Source organism: Jaculus jaculus, chromosome 5 (genome assembly GCF_020740685.1).
Source record: "Jaculus jaculus isolate mJacJac1 chromosome 5, mJacJac1.mat.Y.cur, whole genome shotgun sequence".
Classification (NCBI taxonomy): Eukaryota; Metazoa; Chordata; class Mammalia; order Rodentia; family Dipodidae; genus Jaculus; species Jaculus jaculus.
This window is the reverse complement of record NC_059106.1, coordinates 138,308,126-138,328,764: the sequence shown is the minus strand read 5'-3', so window position 1 is coordinate 138,328,764 and position 20,639 is coordinate 138,308,126. Positions and strand designations below refer to the sequence as shown.

At 41.3% G+C, this 20,639-nt stretch overlaps 1 protein-coding gene and 1 non-coding gene across 4 annotated transcripts in view; one reads left to right on the top strand and one right to left on the bottom strand.

Annotated features, from left to right (window-relative positions):
- Positions 1–20,639, top strand: part of Klhl24 (kelch like family member 24) — a 44,035-nt gene that overhangs the window by 13,288 nt on the left and 10,108 nt on the right. For all 3 annotated transcript variants that reach the window (XM_045149729.1, XM_045149731.1, XM_045149730.1), the window contains 5 exons: positions 1,434–2,414; positions 13,216–13,400; positions 14,016–14,134; positions 16,152–16,340; positions 18,117–18,305. In XM_045149729.1, coding sequence (XP_045005664.1) covers positions 1,495–2,414; positions 13,216–13,400; positions 14,016–14,134; positions 16,152–16,340; positions 18,117–18,305 — 1,602 coding nt within the window. In that variant the 5' untranslated portion in view covers positions 1,434–1,494. The remainder of the gene's footprint in view (positions 1–1,433; positions 2,415–13,215; positions 13,401–14,015; positions 14,135–16,151; positions 16,341–18,116; positions 18,306–20,639) is intronic.
- On the bottom strand, positions 15,355–15,483 carry LOC123461367. The gene has a single exon (XR_006637649.1). It is a non-coding gene; the product is annotated as a small nucleolar RNA SNORA76 (small nucleolar RNA).

Below are 20,639 nucleotides of genomic sequence, written 5' to 3'. Positions count from 1 at the left end.
GTATGTGCCACGATGCCCAGTAAGACAAGTCTTATGTATCCCAGAGTGGCCTTGAACTTACTGTGTAGCCAAGAATGACTGAATTTCTGATCTTTTTGCCTCTACCCAGGTGCTAGGATTTCAGGTCAGGTTGTTTTAGGAATCTTCACCTCATGATCTCAGACGAAAGTACTATACTAATATTTCATTTTATTTATTTTTTATTCCTTTTGACTCCCCCATTTTACGCCATGCTAGAGATTGAACCTGGGGCTTCATGCATGCTAGGCAAGCACTCTAGCAACTGAGCTTCATCCCTCACCCTAGCTCATATACTTGTAATGCCTAAATAATGTTTTCCACACAGAAGGTACTCTGTGGATTAAATAATCCCTATCATGGACACTTTAGCTTATTTTAAGTATTTTCTATTAGTACAGTGCTGAACATCTCCACAAATAAATACTTGTACATTTTCCTGATTATTTCCTAAGGGGAGATTTGTAAACAAAATGATGTGGTCAGATAGTATGCATATTGTAAGTATGTTGATAGAAGACTAAATTCCTTTCTAGTAATGCCATATTAAGATAGTAATTACTTATGTTAAGATTCTAACTGTAAGCCATGCATGACAATGCACACCTGTAATCACAGCATTTGGGAGCACAGGAGAGCTGTCATAAGTTCCAGGCCACATAGTGGGTTCAAGGTTAGCCTGCATATACAGGAGACCTTGTATCAAAAACAACAAAAGACTGTTAGGAGTTAGGGAGAGGGGATAGGGGATGAAGCATTTGCCATGCAAGCATGAGAACCTATGTTCACATCCTCATACCCATGTAAGATGCCAGGTATTGTGACCCATGCCTGTAATCTCAACACTGGAGAGGTAGAGACAGGCTCATCTGTTTGTCTAGCTGAATCAATGAGTTCTAGAACCAATTAGAGACCTTGTCTCAAAGAATTAGGTAGAGAGTAGCTGAAGAAAACACCCAGTGTTCCACACATACTTGAACACATGCATGCACACCTTCACACGTGTGTACCCACATGCATACAAATACATACATGCCAGAAAAATAAAAACTAAAATGTTCTGTTAGTCAAATTCTATCTTAGTCAAATTCTGTCTTATAGCATTCTGCCTTAACTCTGCAGTGAATAAGTAGCATGAAATCCAGCTGGCTGTATGAGAGAGGAGATGGAAACTTATAGTAATTAAAAAACTACAGAGTCATTGCGTGTAATTTCAGGAATATATTGCAAATTGCCCCTAATGTTCATATCCTGCAAGTGCAAATTTTTATCAATTTTTACTAAAATGAGCCAGTGTCTTGTGTCCTATGTGGAATATAGTAATCATGTGACTTTGTCATGTTTATATCAAAATGAAGTTATATAATTTGAACATTAAGTTTTTACATATTAAGATGTCTTAATTTTCCTTTTAGTTGCATAAAGAAGATCCCTGGCAGTCATTTCTCAACAATTTTATAGTCAACTGATGTAACAATGGTACTAATATTGGGACGCAGACTAAACAGAGAGGATCTTGGGGTACGTGATTCCCCAGCAACTAAGCGTAAAGTCTTTGAAATGGACCCCAAATCTCTGACAGGTCATGAGTTTTTTGACTTCTCTTCAGGATCATCCCATGCTGAAAACATACTCCAGATATTTAATGAATTCCGAGACAGTCGCTTATTCACAGATGTTATCATCTGTGTGGAAGGAAAAGAATTTCCTTGCCACAGAGCTGTCCTCTCAGCCTGTAGTAGCTACTTCAGAGCTATGTTCTGTAATGACCACAGGGAAAGCCGAGAAATGCTGGTTGAAATCAATGGTATTTTGGCTGAAGCTATGGAATGTTTTTTGCAGTATGTGTATACTGGCAAGGTGAAGATCACAACAGAGAATGTCCAGTATCTCTTTGAAACCTCAAGCCTCTTTCAGATTAGTGTTCTCCGTGATGCATGTGCCAAGTTCTTGGAGGAGCAACTTGACCCTTGTAATTGCTTAGGGATCCAGCGCTTCGCTGACACACACTCGCTCAAAACACTCTTCACAAAATGCAAGACCTTTGCACTGCAGACTTTTGAGGATGTGTCCCAGCACGAAGAGTTTCTGGAGCTTGACAAAGATGAACTTATTGATTATATTTGTAGTGACGAACTTGTTATTGGTAAAGAGGAGATGGTTTTTGAAGCTGTCATGCGTTGGGTCTATCGAGCTGTTGATCTGAGAAGACCACTGTTACATGAGCTCCTGACACACGTGAGACTCCCGCTGTTGCATCCCAACTACTTTGTTCAAACAGTTGAGGTGGACCAATTGATCCAGAATTCTCCCGAGTGTTACCAGTTGTTGCATGAAGCAAGACGGTACCACATACTTGGGAATGAAATGATGTCCCCAAGGACTAGACCACGCAGGTGAGAAGACTTTACAAATATAGCTAACAGAAGTTTTTGTTTCAATAATATTTTTGACTCCGAAACTCAATCATTTAAAGGTATACTTTACAGTAACTTTAATGTAATTTAAGGATTATTTTTGATATTGTGGAAGTAGTGTTGCTTGGTAGAGTGGTTCCCTAGCATGCATGAAGCCTTGTGTTCAATCCCCAGCACCACATAAATCAGCTATGGTTGGTTTTTTTGTTTGTTTGTTTGTTTTTTCAAGGTAGGGTCTCACTCTAGTTCAGGCTGACCTGGAATTCACTCTGTAGTCTCAGGGTGACCTCAAACTCACAGCCATCCTCTTACCTCTGCCTCCCAAGTGCTGGGATTGAAGGCGTACGCCACCACACCTGGCATCAGCTATGATGGTATACTGCTGTGGTCCAAGTATTCTGTAGGCAGGGGCAAGAGAATCAGAAGTTCAGTATCATAAAGTGAAGAGAGAGAGAAAGGAAGAAAGAAAGAAATACTTATGCTGGCCTGGAATTCACTCTGTAGGCCATGTTGACCTTAAACTCATGTCAGTCCTCCACCTCAGCCTCCCATGAGTTGGGATTAAAGACATGAGCTACATTCCTAGTTTACCCATTTGTTAATTGTACAGTTGAGCTCTGTTAGATATGCGGGTTGGTATGAAACCAGTATTAGTTTTTACATGCCATCTCAGTTTTTCATTTATTTGCCTGTATATGTATATGCATGCACAGGGTCTCCTGAAACTGTAACATATGACAGATACATATGTCACTTTTTGTGTCCAGCTTTATTTTTTTTTTAGGGGGGGTGCTAGGGAATTGAACCCAAGCTGGCAAACTTTGCAGGCAATCACTTTCAACCACTGAGCAATCCCCTCAGCTCCTAACCCCATTTTAAAAATAAAATTACTGGGCTGGAGAGATGACGTAGCAGTTAAGCTCTTGCCTGTGAAGCCTAAGGACCCTGGTTCGAGGCTCAGTTCCCCAGGACCCACGTTAGCCAGATGTACAAGGGCGTGCATGCATCTAGAGTTCATTTGCAGTAGCTAGAGGCCCTGGTGTGCCCATTCTCTCCCTCTCTCTCTCTCTTTCCCCCCTCCCTCTTTCTTTCTGTCTGTCATTCTCAAATAAATAAAAATAAAAGATTTAAAAAAATAAATAAAATTACTATAGTGCACAAAACCACATCTTAGTTAGCTTTGATTTTGAGTGCTTTTGTTTTGGAATGTGTCTGAAATTCATCATATGATATAGCTTGTTTTAAAATGTACACCAAAAAGGCTGGAGAGATGGCTCAACAATTAAAGGAGCTTGCTTGCAAAGCCTACTGGCCCAGGTTCGATTTCTAGTACTCATGTAAACCCAGATGCATAAAGTGATGCATGCATCTAGAGGTTGTTTGCAGAGGCAAGAGGTCCTGGCACACCTATACTCTGTCTGTGCTCTCAAATAAATAAATAAAATTTAAAACATATAAAGCTGGGCTTGGCACATGCCTTTAATCCCAGCTCTTGGGAGGCAGAGGTAGGATCACCATGAGTTCGAGGCCACCCTGAAACTACACAGTGAATTCCAGGTCAGCCTTAACTAGAGTGAGACCCTACCTCGAAAAACCAAAAAAAAATTTTTTAATGAATAAAAATATAAATAAACTCTATACTAGGGGCTGGGGAGAAGGCTCAGTGGTTAAAATCACTTTCTTGCAAAGCTTTTTAGTCCTGGGTTCAATTCCCCAGCCATTCACATAAAGCCAGATTAAAAAAACAATGGAGCATTCCATTTTCAGTGGCAAGAGGTCCTGGCACACTCACACACATGCATGTCTGTACACACACATAATTAAAATCTCTACTAGTTTAGATATAATCTGTTTCCTCCTATGTGAAATGAGAATTATGACTAGTATTTACTTCACAGAGTTTCTGTTGAAGCTATTGCAATAATTCTTTACTATTCAGCATATATTCAAAGTACCTACCCAGATGAGGTGGTGTATGCCTGTAGTCCCAGCTGCTTCAGAGGAATAGGCAGGAGGAATCTTAAGTTGAAGAGCCAGCCTGAGCAACATAGCAAGACCTTATCTAAAAATAAAAGTTAAGGGTGAAAGCCAGGTGTGGTGGTGCATGCCTTTAATCCCAGCACTTGGGAGGCAGAAGTAGGAGGATCGTCGTGAGTTCAAGGCCACCCTGAGACTTTGTAGTGAATTCCAGGTCAGCCTGGGCTAGAGTGAGACCCTTCCTTGGGGGAAAAAAAAGTTAAGGGTGAGCTAAGGGTAGCCCAGTGGTAGAGTGCTTGCATAGGATGTGCAAGACCTTTAAAGTTAGATAATTTAAAGAAACTGTAAGGTGTTTGTGAAACCATTTTGCGTGCAGTGCTGGAGACTGAATCTGGAGTCTTATATATGCTAGGAAAGTAAGTGTTCTACCACTGAGCTGTATGCCCACTTAAAGCAATTGTTTTAAAGGAAAATAGTAGCCGTGCCAGGTATGGTGGCACATGCCTTTAATCCCAGCACTTGGGAGGCAGAGGTAGATGGATCGCTGAGTGCAAGGACACCCTCAGACTACATAGTGACTTCCAGGTCACCCTGGGCTAGAGAGCAAGACTACCTCGAAAAACCAAAATTAAAAAAAAAAAAAAGCAGCCAAACACAAAAGTAATTGTTTAACAGAAATAAATAGCCCCTGGGATGATGCACACCCACAATCACAGTGCTGGAGGATTGCCACAGATAGAAGGCTGTCCTGGTCTACATCACAAATGTCAGGCCAGCTAGACTCCTTGTGTGATGCTCATGCCTTAATCCCAACACTTAGGAGGCTGAGCTAGGAGGATTAATGCCAGCCTAGATTAGAGTAAGACCCTGCCTCTATCCCCCCCCCCAAAAGCCCCAAGGTATTTTTAGCATTAATCACTAGAAACTATCTAAATAACGTGTATTGTTTGTACAGGTTTTCATCTCTCTGAGAAACTACAAACTTCTTTGAATGAGGAGCGCTGTCTCCACTGCTTCAGCTCAAGTTCCCTCCCTTGACTTCTGCTTCTGCTTCAGTCACTGCTGAAACTCCTCTTCAGCGGTCATCACTGACCTTCTGTTCATTTGCTGGGCTCTTTTCAGTCCTGATCTAGCTTGATTATCTTCAGCTTCTGACATTAATTGCCATTTTCCCCTTGAAACTCTCCTTCATCGGCTTCTGGAGTACTCTTCTTCTCATGGTCTTCTTGTTTCAGTTTTGATGGTTTTTATTCATAACTGGGTCTAGTCTTTGGAGTACTATCTGCATAGCTCGCATCTCTGTCTTGGCTTACATACTTGCCTATGTGATCTGATCTTATCCTACTTTTTTGTAATTTTTTTTAATAAGTGAGAGAAAGAATTTGCATGCCAGGGCCTCCAACTACTGCCGTTGAACTCCAGACACATGCACCACCGCGTGTGCATGTGTGACCTTGCACACTTGCATCACCTTGTGCATCTGGCTTACATGGGATCTGGAGAGTCCTTAAGCTTCACAGACAAGCTTCTTAACCACTAAGCCATTTCTCCAGCCCTAGACTCATACTTTTTAAAAAATATTTATTTTTTATTTATTAGAGAGGGAGAAAGACACGGGGGGGGGGAGAGAGAGAGAGAAAGAAAGAGAAAGAGAATGGGTGCAGCCTTCAGCCACTGCAAATGATCTCCAGGCATAAGTGCCACTTTGTGCATCTGGCTTAACATGGGTCATAGGGAATTGAACTGAGGTCCTTTGGCTTTGCAGGCAAACACCTTAACCACTAAGCCATCTCTCCAGCCCCTAGACTCATACTTTAAAAAAATATTTTTTAGATTTATTTATCTGAGAGAGAGAGACAGAAATAGGCAGGGGGAGAGAGAGAGAGAGAGAATGGGCATGCCAGGGCCTCCAGCCACTGCAGAACTCCAGCTGCATTAGCCCTCTTGTGCATCTGGCTTATATGGGTCCTGGGGAATTGAATCTGAGTCCTTTGGCTTTGCAGGTGAGTGCCTTAACTACTAAGCCATCTCTCCAGCCCCCTAGACTCATACTTTTATTTACCATACATTATATACTGTCAGCTACCTTAACACATATTTTTCTCTCTCTCTTTTTTCTTTTTTATTTTTCAAGGTAGGGTCTCACTGTAGCTCAGGCTGACCTGGAATTCACTGTGTAATCTCAGAGTGGCCTCGAACTCATGGCACTCCTCCTACCTCTGCCTCCTGAGTGCTGGGATTAAAATTTTTCTCATTTTAATTCATATTTCCTTTAAAATACATATATTTTTACCTTATTCTTTTTTATTTTGTATAATTTCTTTTTAAATTATATAATATTACTTGGTTGTATATCTTAAAAATAGCATAGGCACAATACCTTTTTTTTTTTTTTTTTTTTTTTGGTTTTTCGAGGTAGGGGCATAGTCTCAGGGTGGTCTTGAACTCACAGTGATCCTCCTACCTCTGCCTCCCAAGTGCTGGGGTTAAAGGCGTGTACCACCATGCCCAGCTGTTTATTGAGGCAGGGTTTCACTCTAGTCCAGGCTGACCTGGAATTCACTATGTAGTCTCGGGGTGGCCTCGAACTCAGAGTGATCCTCCTACCTCTCTGCCTCCTGAGTGTTGGGATTAAAGGCATGCACACCACGCCTGGCTTGGCACATACCTTTTACAATTAAAAATTATATATACATACATATATATATATATATATATATATATATATACACACACACACACATATACATACACATACATACATATATATATACACACACACACACACATATATATATATATATATATACATATATATATGTGTATATATATATATATATATATATATATAATTTTATTTATTTGACAGGGAGGGAGAGAAAGAAGGAGGGAGGAAGAGAATAGGTATGCCAGGGCCTTCAGCTGCTGTAAATAAACTCCAGACACATGCGCCACCTTGTGCATCTGAGTTATGTGGGTCCTGGGGAATCGAACCTGGATACTTTGGTTTTGCAGGCAAGCACCTTAACCACTAAGCTATCTCACCATCCCTTAAAAATAATTCATATTATTGTATATTCAGCCCATACATAAATATTTTCCAAATTGTCCTTTGATAAGTTTGGATCCAGGATTACTCATTACATCTGTTTATTTCCAAGAAGTCTTATATTTTAAAATTCCAAAACAACTTCTTTTTCATGTTTCTGATGTGTTGAAAAGTTTCTCAGAAAAGTATTGCACCTTCTAGGCTAGTCCAGCTGCTTCCTTATGGTGTCATTTAGCAGCAAGTTTACTAGAATTAAAAGTTAGCTCTTGGGGCTGGAGAGATGGCTTAGCGGTTAAGCACTTGCCTGTGAAGCCTAAGGCCCCTGGTTCAAGGCTCGATTCCCCAGGACCCACGTTAGCCAGATGCACAAGGGGTCACATGCATCTGGAGTTCGTTTGCAGTGTCTGGAAGCCCTGGCGTGCCCATTGTCTCTCTCTCTTTCTCTATCTGCCTCTTTCTCTGTCTGTTGCTCTTAAATAAATAAAAAAATAAACAAAAAAAGTTAGCTCTTCTCTGGGAGAAGAACAAAAAAAAAAGTAATGGGGTGAATACGAGATATATATATATATAAAACTGTCAATAAAATAAAATGTTTAAAATACTTTGGGATTCAAAAAAGAGTACTAACTTTAAATATTTTTATTATTTATTTTTCAAGCAGAGAGAGAGAATGGGTGCTGCAGGGCTTCCAACCACTGCAAAGAAACTCCAGATGCATGTGCCACTTTGTACATATAACTTTATATGGGTACCTGGGAATTAAACCTGAATTGTTAAGCTTTGCAGGCAAACGCCTTAACCGCTGAGCCACCTCTCCACCCCAAGTGTACTAACTTGAGAAATCTTTTGGAACACATGACTTCATGACCTTGATGAGGCACACTTTAACATTTTCTTGGTTTCTATAAATTATTATTTTATTTTGAGAGAGAGAAAGAGGCAGAGAGAGCGAATGGGTGTGCTAGAGCCTTCAGCCTCTGTGAACGAACTCCAGACATGTGCCCCCTTGTGCACATATAACATTACATGCTTACGTCACTCTGTGTCTGCCTACATGGGACCTGGAGATTCAAACATGCATTCTTGCAGTGTGCAGGCAACCACCTTAGCCACTAAGCCATCTCCCCAGCCCCACTTCAGCATTCTCTATGCTTCTTCATCTGTAAAGTAAACATAGTACCATACAGTTTGTAAAATTGTTTTGAAGATTAGAAATACCTTATGAAAAATGCACAACTTCAGGCTAGGTATGTAGCTGACTTGGCACAATGCTTGCCTACTATGCTTGAAGACCTGGGATTGATACCCAGCATGGTGGTGTATGCCTATAATCCTAGCAATGGAGAAACTGAAGCAGGAGGATTGCTCAGAGTTTGAGGCTATCCTGAGCTATACCAGGCTAGCCTGGTCTATAGAATGAAACCTTGTCTTTAAAAACAACAAAAATAGATAACCTTAATATTTGGGCCAGATTGCTTTTTTTTTTTTTTTTTTTCCAAGGTAGGGTCCATTCTAGCTCAAGCTGACCTGGAATTCACTATGTAGTCTCAGGGTGCCCTCAAACTCACAGTGACCTTCCTACCTCTGCCTTCTGAGTTCTGGGATGAGAGGGCTTTTATTTTATTTACTTATTTATCTGTTTGTTTGTTTGTTTTGGTTTTTTGAGGTAGGATATCACAGTAGCTCAGGCTGACCAGGAATTCACTATGTAGTCACAGAGTGCCTCTAACTCATGGTGATCCTCCTACCCCCGCCTCCCAAGTGCTAGGATTAAAGACGTGCGTCATCATGCCCGACTAGATTGCTTTTATTTTGTTACTTATTTAGTGGTGATAGGGGTTGAATCTCCCCTAATCATAGGAAACACTTGTTCTAGGAACTGTTGTAACTACCAATCATTTAAGCTAAGAATAGCTTTGAAATAGTACTATAATTATACCCATTTTAAAAAACATTTTTGAGCCAGACGTGGTGGTTCATGCCTTTAATCCTAGCACTCTGGAGGCAGAGGTAGGAGGATCACCATGAGTTCAAGACCATCCTGAGACTACATAGTGAATTCCAAGTCAGCCTGGGCTAGAGCAAGACCCTACCTGGAAAAACCAAAATCTATGTATATATACATTATATATATATATATATATATATATATATATATATATATATATATATATATATATTTTATTTATTTATTGAATGGCGACAGAGTGGAACAGTGGGTGTTAACAGGACCTCCAGCTACTGAAAAAAAAAAAAAAACACTCCAGGTGCATGTGCCACTTTGTGCATCTGGCTTTACTTGGGTCCTGTGAAATTGAACCTGGGTTTTAGGCTTTGCAGGCAAGCATCTTAACTGCTAAGTCATCTCTTCACCCCTATTATACCCATTTTACAGATGAGCAAACTAGTATGCATACTGCCCCTTTAGTAACTTTTCATAGTACTATTCATAAGATACTATTTCACTTGTAAGCATGGGTATCTGAGGAGGCCTGAGAAGGCTGCTGAGTTTGCCATATGGACACATACATGTAACATACACACACACAAAAAAAGTTCAAGATGAGGAAGCTGTATGTTATAAACTTTATACCATTTTACTTCATAATATATTATATACGTATATATATATTTTTTTCTGAGGTAGGGTTTCACTCTAGCCCAGGCTGACCTGGAATTCACTACGTAGTCACAGGGTAGCCTTTAACTCATGGTGATCCTCCTACCTCTGCCTCCTGAGTGAGTGCTGGGATTAAAAGTGTGTGCCACCACACCCCGCTTATTTATTTTATTTTATTTTATTTTTTGAGGTAGGGTCTCGCTGTAGCCCAGGCTGACCTGGAATTCACTATGTGGTCACAGGGTAGCCTTGAACTCACAGTGATTCTCCTACCTCTGCCTCCAAAGTGCTGGGATCAAAGGCAAGTGCCACCACTGCTAGCTCATACTTTATTTTGACAGGGCTTCATGTATCCCATGCTGGCCTGGAGCTAGCTGTGTTGCTAAGGATGAACTTGAAACTTCTGATCCTCTTGCCTGTACTTCCTGAGTGGTAGGATTATAAGATGGTTCTTAATCTGTCTTTTATTCAGTGCCCTTAATGTTCCTTGGTTTCTCTTTCCTGCTTTCCTGATCCTCTCCTAATTTCTAATACACACTGGAGACTTGTTTCCAACACGAAGTGTTTTTGTCATTTGTTTTTTCTTCAGTACTTAGGAGTGAAGCCAGGGCATTGGACGTGCTGAGCAAGTGTAATTTTTTTTTTTTCCTGTGAGTGTTATTGCAGATAAAAGTAAATATTCTTACAAGAGCATGTGCTTTTGCATATATACAGTGTTAATTTATAGCTTCATTGCTTAACCACAAGATATATACAGTATAAACTTTTAAAGATATTTTTAAAATTGCATTCTAATTTATACATCCTAGAGAAATGCAAGAATACCTATTGTTTTGCCCTCCTTTGCCAATGCATTAACTTAGGAGGCTAGGGTAGTAGGATCACTGTGAGTTTTAGGCCACCCTGAGTCTACTGAGTGAATTCCAGGTCAGTCTGGGTTAGAGCAAGACCCTACCTCAGAAAAACAAACAAGCAAAAAAAATTAGGGCTGGGGAGATGGCTCAGAGGTTAAAGGTGCTTGCTTACAAAACCTCCTGGCCCAGGTTCAGTTTCCCAGTGCTCACATAAAGCCAGATGCACAAAGTGGCACACATATCTGGAGTTGTTTACAGAGGCAAGAGGCACCTGGTAAGCCAGTTCTCTGTCTCTTTGTGTTTGTCTGTCTGTCTCTCTTTCTCTGCTTGCAAATAAACTATTATTTTGTTGTTGCTTTCAAGGTAGGGTCTCACTCTAGCCCAGCCTGACCTGGATTTCACTATAGAGTCTCAGGATGGCCTCGAACTCACAGCAACCCTCCTACTTCTGCCTCCTGCATGCTGGGATTAAAGGCATGTGCCACCATCCCTGCTTTTTTATTTTTAATGAGTGGATGAATTAGTAAAGGTCAGCATGGTGATACAAGGGCACACATCTGTAATCCCAGCAATCAGGGACAACCGACAGGATTGCTGTAAGTTTGAGGCCATCCTGATCTACATAGACCCTACCTCAAAAAATTTTATGGGCGCTGAAGAGATGGCTCAGCAGTTAAGGCGCTTGCCTGCAAAGTCTAATGACCTGAGTTTGATTCCACACTATCTGTGTAAAGCCAGATGCACAAAGTGGCACATGCATCTGGAGTCTGTTGGCAGACTGGCATCTCATTCCCTCTGTCTTCTCTCTCTCTGTCTCATTGCAAACAAATATATATATGTATTTAAATTAGTGGAATAGCTGGGAATGGGGCATGGAGAGATGGCTTAGTGGTTAAGGTGCTTCCCTGCGAAGCCTAAGGACTCATGTTCTATGCTTCAGGTCCTACGTAAGCCAGCCGCACAGTGACACAAGCGCGCAGGGTCGCACATGCATACATGAGAGCACATGTGTCTGGAATTCGATTGCAGTGCCTGGAGACCCTGGCACTGCAATTCTCTCTTTCTCTCTCACGCTCTTTCTCACTCTCACATTATTTAAAAAAAAAAAAAAAAAAAGCCAGTCTGTTGGGCTTGCCTCAAAAAAAATTAATGGAATAGTATAATTTATATATTATAATTTGCTTGTTGAAGGAGGGAGAGAATGGGCATTACAGGGTCTCTTACTACTGAAAATGAACCCCAGATACTTGCACCTTTTTAAAAAATTAATTTGTAATGCTTTTTGAGGGGGTGGGAGTTCGAGGTAGGGTCTCACTCTAGCCTGGGCTGACCTGGAATTCACTATGTAATCTCAGGGTGGCCTCGAATTCATGGCGATCCTCCTTCCTCTGCCTCCTGAGTGCTGGAATTAAAGGTGTGAGCCACCACACCAGGCTCATTGTTTATTTTTTAATTTATTTTTGTTTAGGTTTTTTGTTTGTTTTCATTTTTTGGTGTTTCGAGGTCTCAGTCTAGCCCAGGCTGACCTGGAATTCACTGCAACCCTCCTATTCACTGTGTAGCCTCAGGCTGGCCTTGAACTCATGATGATCCTCCTACCTCTGCCTCCCAAGTGCACCACCATGCCCAGCTTGGTTGGTTTTTCTATGATAACTGTTTGCCAACTATTAGTTGTAATTATAGGACATCTCCATTTTGATATACGTGTAGGGCTGCAGAGATGGCTTAGCAGTTAAGTCACTTGCCAGCAAAGCCAAAGGACCCAGATTATTGAATTCCTCGGAACCCATGTAAGCCAGATGCACAAGGTGGCTTATGTGTCTGGAATTCATTTGTAATGGCTGGGTGCCTTGGCATGCCCATTCTCTCTCTCCCTATGTCTCTTAAATGAATAAATTAGCTGGGCATGGTAGTGCATACCTTTAAACCCAGTACTCAGGAGGCAGAGGTAGGAGGATTGCCATGAGTTCGAGGCCACCCTGAGATTACATAGCAAATTCCAGGTCAGCCTGGGCTACAGTGAGAGCCTACCTTGTAAAACCAAAAACAACAACAACAACAAAAGTAAGGCAACAACCAAAATAATAATAACTTTAGACATGTTCCATGTAATAACAACATCATTAATAGCCTTGTTATGTCAGAGTTATTACCAGTCTGTAGTGTTTGGCATGTGCACAGAGAATAAACTGCTCGTGATAGTGTATGGTTTGTTTTTAGGGTTTGAAGCAATCTTGACTGTATTTTAATTCATTACTATTCTTACAATAATTATTTTAGGTCTACTGGCTATTCAGAGGTGATAGTTGTGGTTGGAGGCTGTGAGCGAGTTGGTGCATTTAATCTTCCATACACTGAGTGCTATGATCCAGTAACAGGAGAATGGAAGTCCTTGGCTAAGCTTCCTGAATTTACCAAGTCAGAATATGCAGTCTGTGCACTAAGGAATGATATTCTGGTCTCAGGTAAATCAAGAATTACTGCAGTACCTGCTACTTTTGGTTCGGGCACAGTTTAAACAACAATAGTGTTTAGTTTGTGAAATGTGAATATTCAGCCAAATCAGTTTTACAGCAAATAATATTGAGAGTGATTATTTTGTCCTGGTGTAGAACAGTTTATAAAAGATCCATTATAAAATGACTTTAATCATATTTCAGTGTACTCTGATGTGCTTAGAATATGAGTTACTGTGTTGGGGAGATGGCTCAGCTACTAATGATGCTTCCAAAGTCTGTCAGCCCAGATTTAATTCCCCAGTACCCATGTTGAGCCAAATGCAAGAATATGATTTATTTCAAATACAATTCTTAACTTGAGCTTATTTATGATAGGTAGTATATTACTTTTAAATTAACATTCTGAATTTTATTTTTGGGAGGCTTATTACTTAGTACAGTATATCAGTTTGAATCTACTTTCTAGAACATTAAATAGTGAAAAATTGTTTCATTTTTATTGAATATGAAATTCTTGAATGAATAAATTTCATGTGTCATTACATGGGCATTTGGCATAAATCCTTTGGTGTAAGATATTGGTGATGTATTATTGCATATACACTGTTTTTGCATTTAAAGGTGGAAGAATCAATAGCCGTGATGTCTGGATTTATAACTCACAGTTAAATATTTGGATCAGAGTTGCCTCGCTAAATAAAGGCAGATGGCGTCACAAAATGGCTGTCCTTCTTGGCAAAGTAAGAGAAACCACATCTTATTACGATTGCTGATATATTTCCAAAGTAAATGCCACTGTTACATCTTTCATTTCCCTCTGGGTATTTTGGATTCAGATTATGTTTCCTCCCATTCATAACCACAGATAAAGATACAAACAGTGTGACACTGTACTTTTTGAGTGGATATTCTGTTCTCTCAATTTCAAATTCGTGGCAGTGCAGCACATTTTTCATGCATCATTGGAGTCCAACTGCCTAAGAAGACAGAGAAGAGAGCAGTCAGTGTCCAGTCCGCACAACGGCTTCCCTTTTACTGACTTTGGCAGTCAAGCAGAGAAACATTTGTCTTAAATGATGGTATTTTCTCTTTTATCTGTACAAAAAGAGATAGAACAAAAATAAGCTATCTAGTATAATTTTAACGGAAATGTATTACTGATTGCAACTAATGGATAGTATCAGAGTATGTACCAGCTGGAAGTTCAGCATGGTGACGTATACCTGTAATCCCAGCTCTTGGAGGCAAGGGTGGGAGAACCAAAATGCCAGGCCAGCCCTGACTACCCAGTGAGACCTCTTTTCTTTTTTCCCCTAAGGTAGGGTCTTGCTCTAGACCCTACCTTGGAAAACCAATAATAATAATAAATTAATTAATTAATAAAATGAAAAGTCAGCTGGAGAGATGGCCTGGCAGTTAAGGTACCTGCCTGTGAAGCCTAAGGACCCAGGTTTGATTCCCCAGTACCCATGTAAGCGAGATGCACAAGGTGGCAACATGAATCTGGAGTTCATTTGCAGTGGCTAGAGGCCCTTGATGTGCTTATTCTATCTATCTGCCACCCCTCTCTCAGATAAATAAATAAAATTTTTTTTTTAAATTTATTTATTTATTTATTTATTTGAGAGCGACAGACACAGAGAGAAAGACAGATAGAGGGAGAAAGAGAGAATGGGCGCGCCAGGGCTTCCAGCCTCTGCAAATGAACTCCAGACGCGTGCGCCCCCTTGTGCATCTGGCTAACGTGGGACCTGGGGAACGAGCCTCAAACCGGGGTCCTTAGGCTTCACAGGCAAGCGCTTAACCGCTAAGCCATCTCTCCAGCCCAATAAAATATTTTTAAGAAAACATAAAAATAACATACATACAATTTGGGTTCTGAACCATCATGTAAAACTTGATAATCACCTGTGGACTAATAGCTTCCAGACTTTTTCTTTTTTTGTCTTTTGGGGAATTGCAATAAGGCTCAAGGTTAAAGGGCCGCCTGCCGTGGGCAAGCAGCCCCAGTTATAGGTGAGCGCATGCCATAGCACTACAGCTTGACCTCCATAGCCACATGCAGGCATGTGGGGGCTCAAAGCAGGGCATCAAGACTTTTAAAACATTGTATCCTTTTTTTTTTTTTTGGTTTTTCAAGTTAGGGTATCACTCTAGCCCAGGCTGACCTATTTCACTATGGAGTCTCAGGGTGGCCTTGAACTCACAGTGATCCTCTTACCTCTGCCTCCCGAGTGCTGGGATTAAAGGTACGCACACCACCATGCCTGGCTGTATCCATTTTTTGAAAGTTAAGTCTAGAGTTGGGCGTGGTGGTATATACCTTTAGTCTCAGGACTCTGGGGGCAGAGGCAGAAGTATCATCATGAGTTCAAGGCCAGCCTGGAACTACAGAGTAAGTTCCTGGTCAACCTGGGCTTGAGTGAGGGACACTGCCTCAAAAAAAATAAGTTTGTCCAGAACCACCTCACATTAATGGTCAAAGTGATATACTGTATTTATTTATTTGCCATTAGAGAAAGATACAAGAGAGAAGACAGAGAGAATGGGCGCTGCAAACGAACTCCAGATGCATGTGCTACTTTGTGCTTCTGGCTTTATGTGGGTAGTAGGAAATTGAACCTGGGTCATTAGGCTTTGCAGGCAAGTGCTGAACCAGTGAGTCATCTATCCAGCCATATTAAGGACTTTTAATGGGAGAGGATCCCCTAATTCTTCAAACTTTTGATAGATTTTTTTCATGTATTTTCCATACAGGTATATGTTGTTGGAGGCTATGATGGGCAAAACAGACTTAGCAGCGTAGAGTGTTATGATTCCTTCTCAAATCGATGGACAGAAGTTGCCCCCCTTAAGGAAGCAGTAAGCTCTCCTGCAGTGACAAGCTGTGTAGGAAAATTATTTGTGATTGGTGGTGGACCTGATGATAATACTTGTTCTGACAAGGTAAACTGTGTGTGTGTGTGTGTGTGTGTGTGTGTGTGTGTGTGTGTGTGTGTGTATGTGCGCGTGCGCCACGTGCCCTGTCCCTGTCCCCCCTCCCCCCCCATCCCCCACATGCAGGCCAGAGGTTGACTTTGGTTATCTTCCTCAATCACTATTTTCTGAGGCAGGTTGTCTTTCTTGAGCCCAGAGCTAGCTGAACTCGTCTAGTTGGCCAGCTTGCCCTGACGAATCACCTGACTCCACCTCCTGTGCTATGATCACAAGTGGCTGTCACACCCACCCAGCCTTTATGTGGTGCTGAGGAAGCTGAATTCCACTCCTCATGCTTGCCAAGCAATCACTTTATCTACTGAGCCATCTCCCCAACCCTGTAGGCCATTTTCTTATATTACCCATGGTCCCTAGGAAGAGACAGATGGTTTATTGATAGCTAGGGCACTTAATATAAAGGATCTTTTGAAAATTTAGCTGGAATGGGCCATGTAGTGGCTCGTACCTGTAATCCCAGGCTGAGGCAGAAGGATCACTATGAGTTCTAGTCCAGCTTGGGCTAGAGTAAGACCCTGCCTCTCTGTTTGGGTCCAGGAGGACATTGAATTTTGAGTTGCCAATATGAGACCCTAATGTCACAATTTGCTATAACAAATGTGATTAAACCTTTTTAAAATTAGACTAATTTCAGTGTTTTAAGTTTTACTGCTATGACCTAAATGTAAATATAACTAATATGTAGGACTACGGATATAGCTGGATGGGTAGTGAATGGGCTTAGCATGTACCAAAGCACCACACAAAACTGAGCACTTGCCTGTAATTCCAGCATTGGGGAGATGGAGCCAAAAGGATCAGAAGTTCAAGGTCATGCATGAGACATCTCTTAAGAAAAAAACAAATAAGCCAGGTGTTATGGTGCATACCTTTAATCCAGCACTTTGGAGGCTGGGTAGGAGGATCTGTGAGTTCTGTGTCAGCCTGGCATGCCCCCACACACATGCGCATGCACATACCCACATAAAAACTTGGTGACCAGTCCTCCTAGAAATTGATCTACGTGTATGTTGTTGATATCTTCTGCTGGATAATAATAAATCTGCTTTTTTTCATAGAAGATATTTTATTCACTAAGAATCAAGTGTTTTAACTCATGTTTCATTCAGTCTAATTTTCTTTAATTCTCTGAATTGATAATTGGATGTTTTTTCTTTTTGATACTTGATTGTTTTGTCCTGTTTTATTTTGACGGTGGAGTCTTGCTATAGCCCAGGCTGACCTGAAATACACTGTGTAGTCTCAGGATGGCCTCAAACTTACAGCAATCCTCCTACCTTTGTGTCACCACACCTGGCTTGATATTTGCGATTTAATCATGATTCTTTGTATTGATAGATCTTTAAAACAAATATAAGCCAGGTGTGGTGGCGCACACCTTTAATCTCAGCATTTGGGAGGCAGAGTTAGGAGGATTGCTGTGAGTTCAAGGCCACCCTGAGACTACATAGTGAATTCCAGGTCAGCCTGGGCTAGAGTAATACCCTACATTGAAAAAGTTAAAAAAAAAAAAAAAAAGCCGGGCGTGGTGGCGTGCGCCTTTAATCCCAGTACTCCGGAGGCAGAGGTAAGAGGATCGCCATGAGTTCAAGGCCACCCTGAGATGACAGAGTTAATTCCAGGTCAACCTGAACCAGAGTGAGACCCTACCTCGAAAAACAAAAAACAAACAAACAAAAAAAAGTATTTATTTAGATATTTTAACTCAGTATTTCTGTATATTGTTAGGTTCAATCTTATGATCCAGAAACCAATTCTTGGCTACTTCGTGCTGCTATCCCAATTGCCAAGAGGTGTATAACAGCTGTATCCTTAAACAACCTGATCTATGTTGCTGGTGGACTGACCAAGGCAATATACTGCTATGATCCAGTTGAAGACTACTGGATGCACGTGCAAAATACATTCAGCCGACAGGTAACAGCACAAATACCCCCGACCAAAATTCTTTTTTAAAAATATTTTGCATGGTGTGGTAGTACATGCATTTAATCCCAGCACTTGGGAGACTGAAGTAAGAGGATTGCTGTGAGTTTGAGGCCAACCTGAGACTACATAGTGAATTCCAGGTCAACCTGGGCTATAGGGAGACCCTACCTCAAAAAGATACATATTTTTTAATTGGGGTGGAGAGATTGCTTAGTGGTTTAATGCATTTGCTTGCAAAGCCAAAGGACTCAGGTTTGATGCCCCAGGCCCCATGTGAACATAAGCCAAATGCACAAGGTGGCACGTGCATCTGGAATTCATTTGCAGTGGCTAGAGGCCCTGGTGTACCTGTACTCTCTCTCTCTTGTCCCTTTCTCCTTCTTTATCTGCCTCTCTCAAATAAAAATTTTAAAAAATGGGGGTGGGGGCTGGCAGAACGGTTTAGCAGTTAAGGCACCTGTCTGCAAAGCCTAAGGATCCAGGTTTGATTCCCCAGTACCCACATAAACCAGATACACATGGCAGCACATTCATCTGGAGTTCATTTGCAGTGGCTGGAGGCCCTGGAGTGCTCATTCTCTCTCTCTCTCTCTCTCTCTCTCTCTCTCTCTGTCATTCTCTCTGTATCCCCCTCAAATAAATAAAATAAAACCTTTGTTAAAGATGTTAAAAATTATATATGTATATATGTACAGCTTGTTTGTTTTTCAAGGTAGGGTCTCACTCTAGCCCAGGCTGACCTAGAATTCACTATGCAGTCTCAGGGTGGCCTCAAACTCATGGCAATCCTCCTACCACTGCCTCCCAAGTGCTGGGGTTAAAGGTGTGCCTCATCATGACCAGTATATACATATATTTTCATTATTTGTGAACAGAGAAAGAATGCATGCTCCAAGACATCTTGCCACTGCAGAGGCATTCCAGATGCATGTGCCACTTTGTGAGTCTGGCATTACATGGGTACTAGAGAATCAAATTCAGGCCAGCAGGCTTTAAGCATCTTCCCCAACCTCAAAATTAAGAGAGACCAAGTAGCTGGGCATGGTGGCACACACGTTTAATCCCAGCACTCAGAAGGCAGAGATAGGAGAATCACTGAGTTCAAGGCCACCCTGAAACTACATAGTGAATTCCAGGCCAGCCTGGGCTAGAGAAAGAAAGAGACCAAGTTAAATGATCCTTTTTTGTTGTTGTTGTTTTTATTTATTTGAGAGCGACAGACAGAGGAAGAGGCAGAGAGAGAGGTAGAGGGAGAATGGGTGTGTCGAGGTGTCCAGCCACTGCAAATGAACTCCAGATGCATCTATCACCTTTGCATCTGGCTTACGTGGGTCAGGGGAAACGAGCCTCGAACTGGGGTCCTTAGGCTTCACAGGCAAGCACTTAACCGCTAAGCCATCTCTCCGGCCCAAATGATCCTTTTTAATACACTGGAGTTTCACTTTTCCAATATTTCGTGTATACTTGAATTATTTCATACTTTTATTAAAGTTCCACATAAAAATTCCTTCTAAGCTGGGTGTAATGGCACACACCTTTAATCCCAGCATTCAAGAGACAGAGGGAGGAGGATCATCATGAGTTCAAGACCAGCCTGAGACTTGGGGGGAAAAAAATTCCTTATAAGGAACTTATTTTGATGTTTACAGTGTTGGGGATTGGACTTAGGGCCTCATTAGCACTAGGCAAACACTCTTAAGTTTCATCCTTAGCCGGAAGGAATTACTTTAGTGAAATGATTTCTTTCACCATCTCCACATGAAATATGCATTGCATATAAGCTGCTGTTTTATTCCCTTCACTTTCTTTAGACTTCTGCTACAGTCCTCCTGACCTTTCTCTCATATTTGAGAAAAGAAGAGATGGTCTCAGGTTGGTTGTCTCTCTGGTTAGAGGCTAGGTAATGTGTTTCTGTTGTAAAGGATATGGTTGTGTTCAGGACTCATCCATCCACACACTACCTGGAGCACCATTCCACATACCCCTACATTTCCAAAAGGGCCTTCCGTCAGCCTTTGGGTTCTAGTTTGCTCTTCTCCTTCTTCCACCAGAATACTGCTTCTGATGCTGAAAATGTGTGTCTTCTTGCACCACTTTAAAGATTTCTTATTCTTTTTGTTGTGTTTCAGGTTTTTGTTTTGTTTTGAGACAGAGTCTCACTCTATAGAGATGTTGCATTCTTAAAATTCTCACTGTTAGTCATCTGTTCGGTCTTATAGCTTCTTATTTTTTCTACTAAACCTTTAAATATAAATGTTGGACCAGCTGGGTGTGGTGGCGCACGCCTTTAATCCTAGCACTCGGAAGGCAGACGGAAGAGGA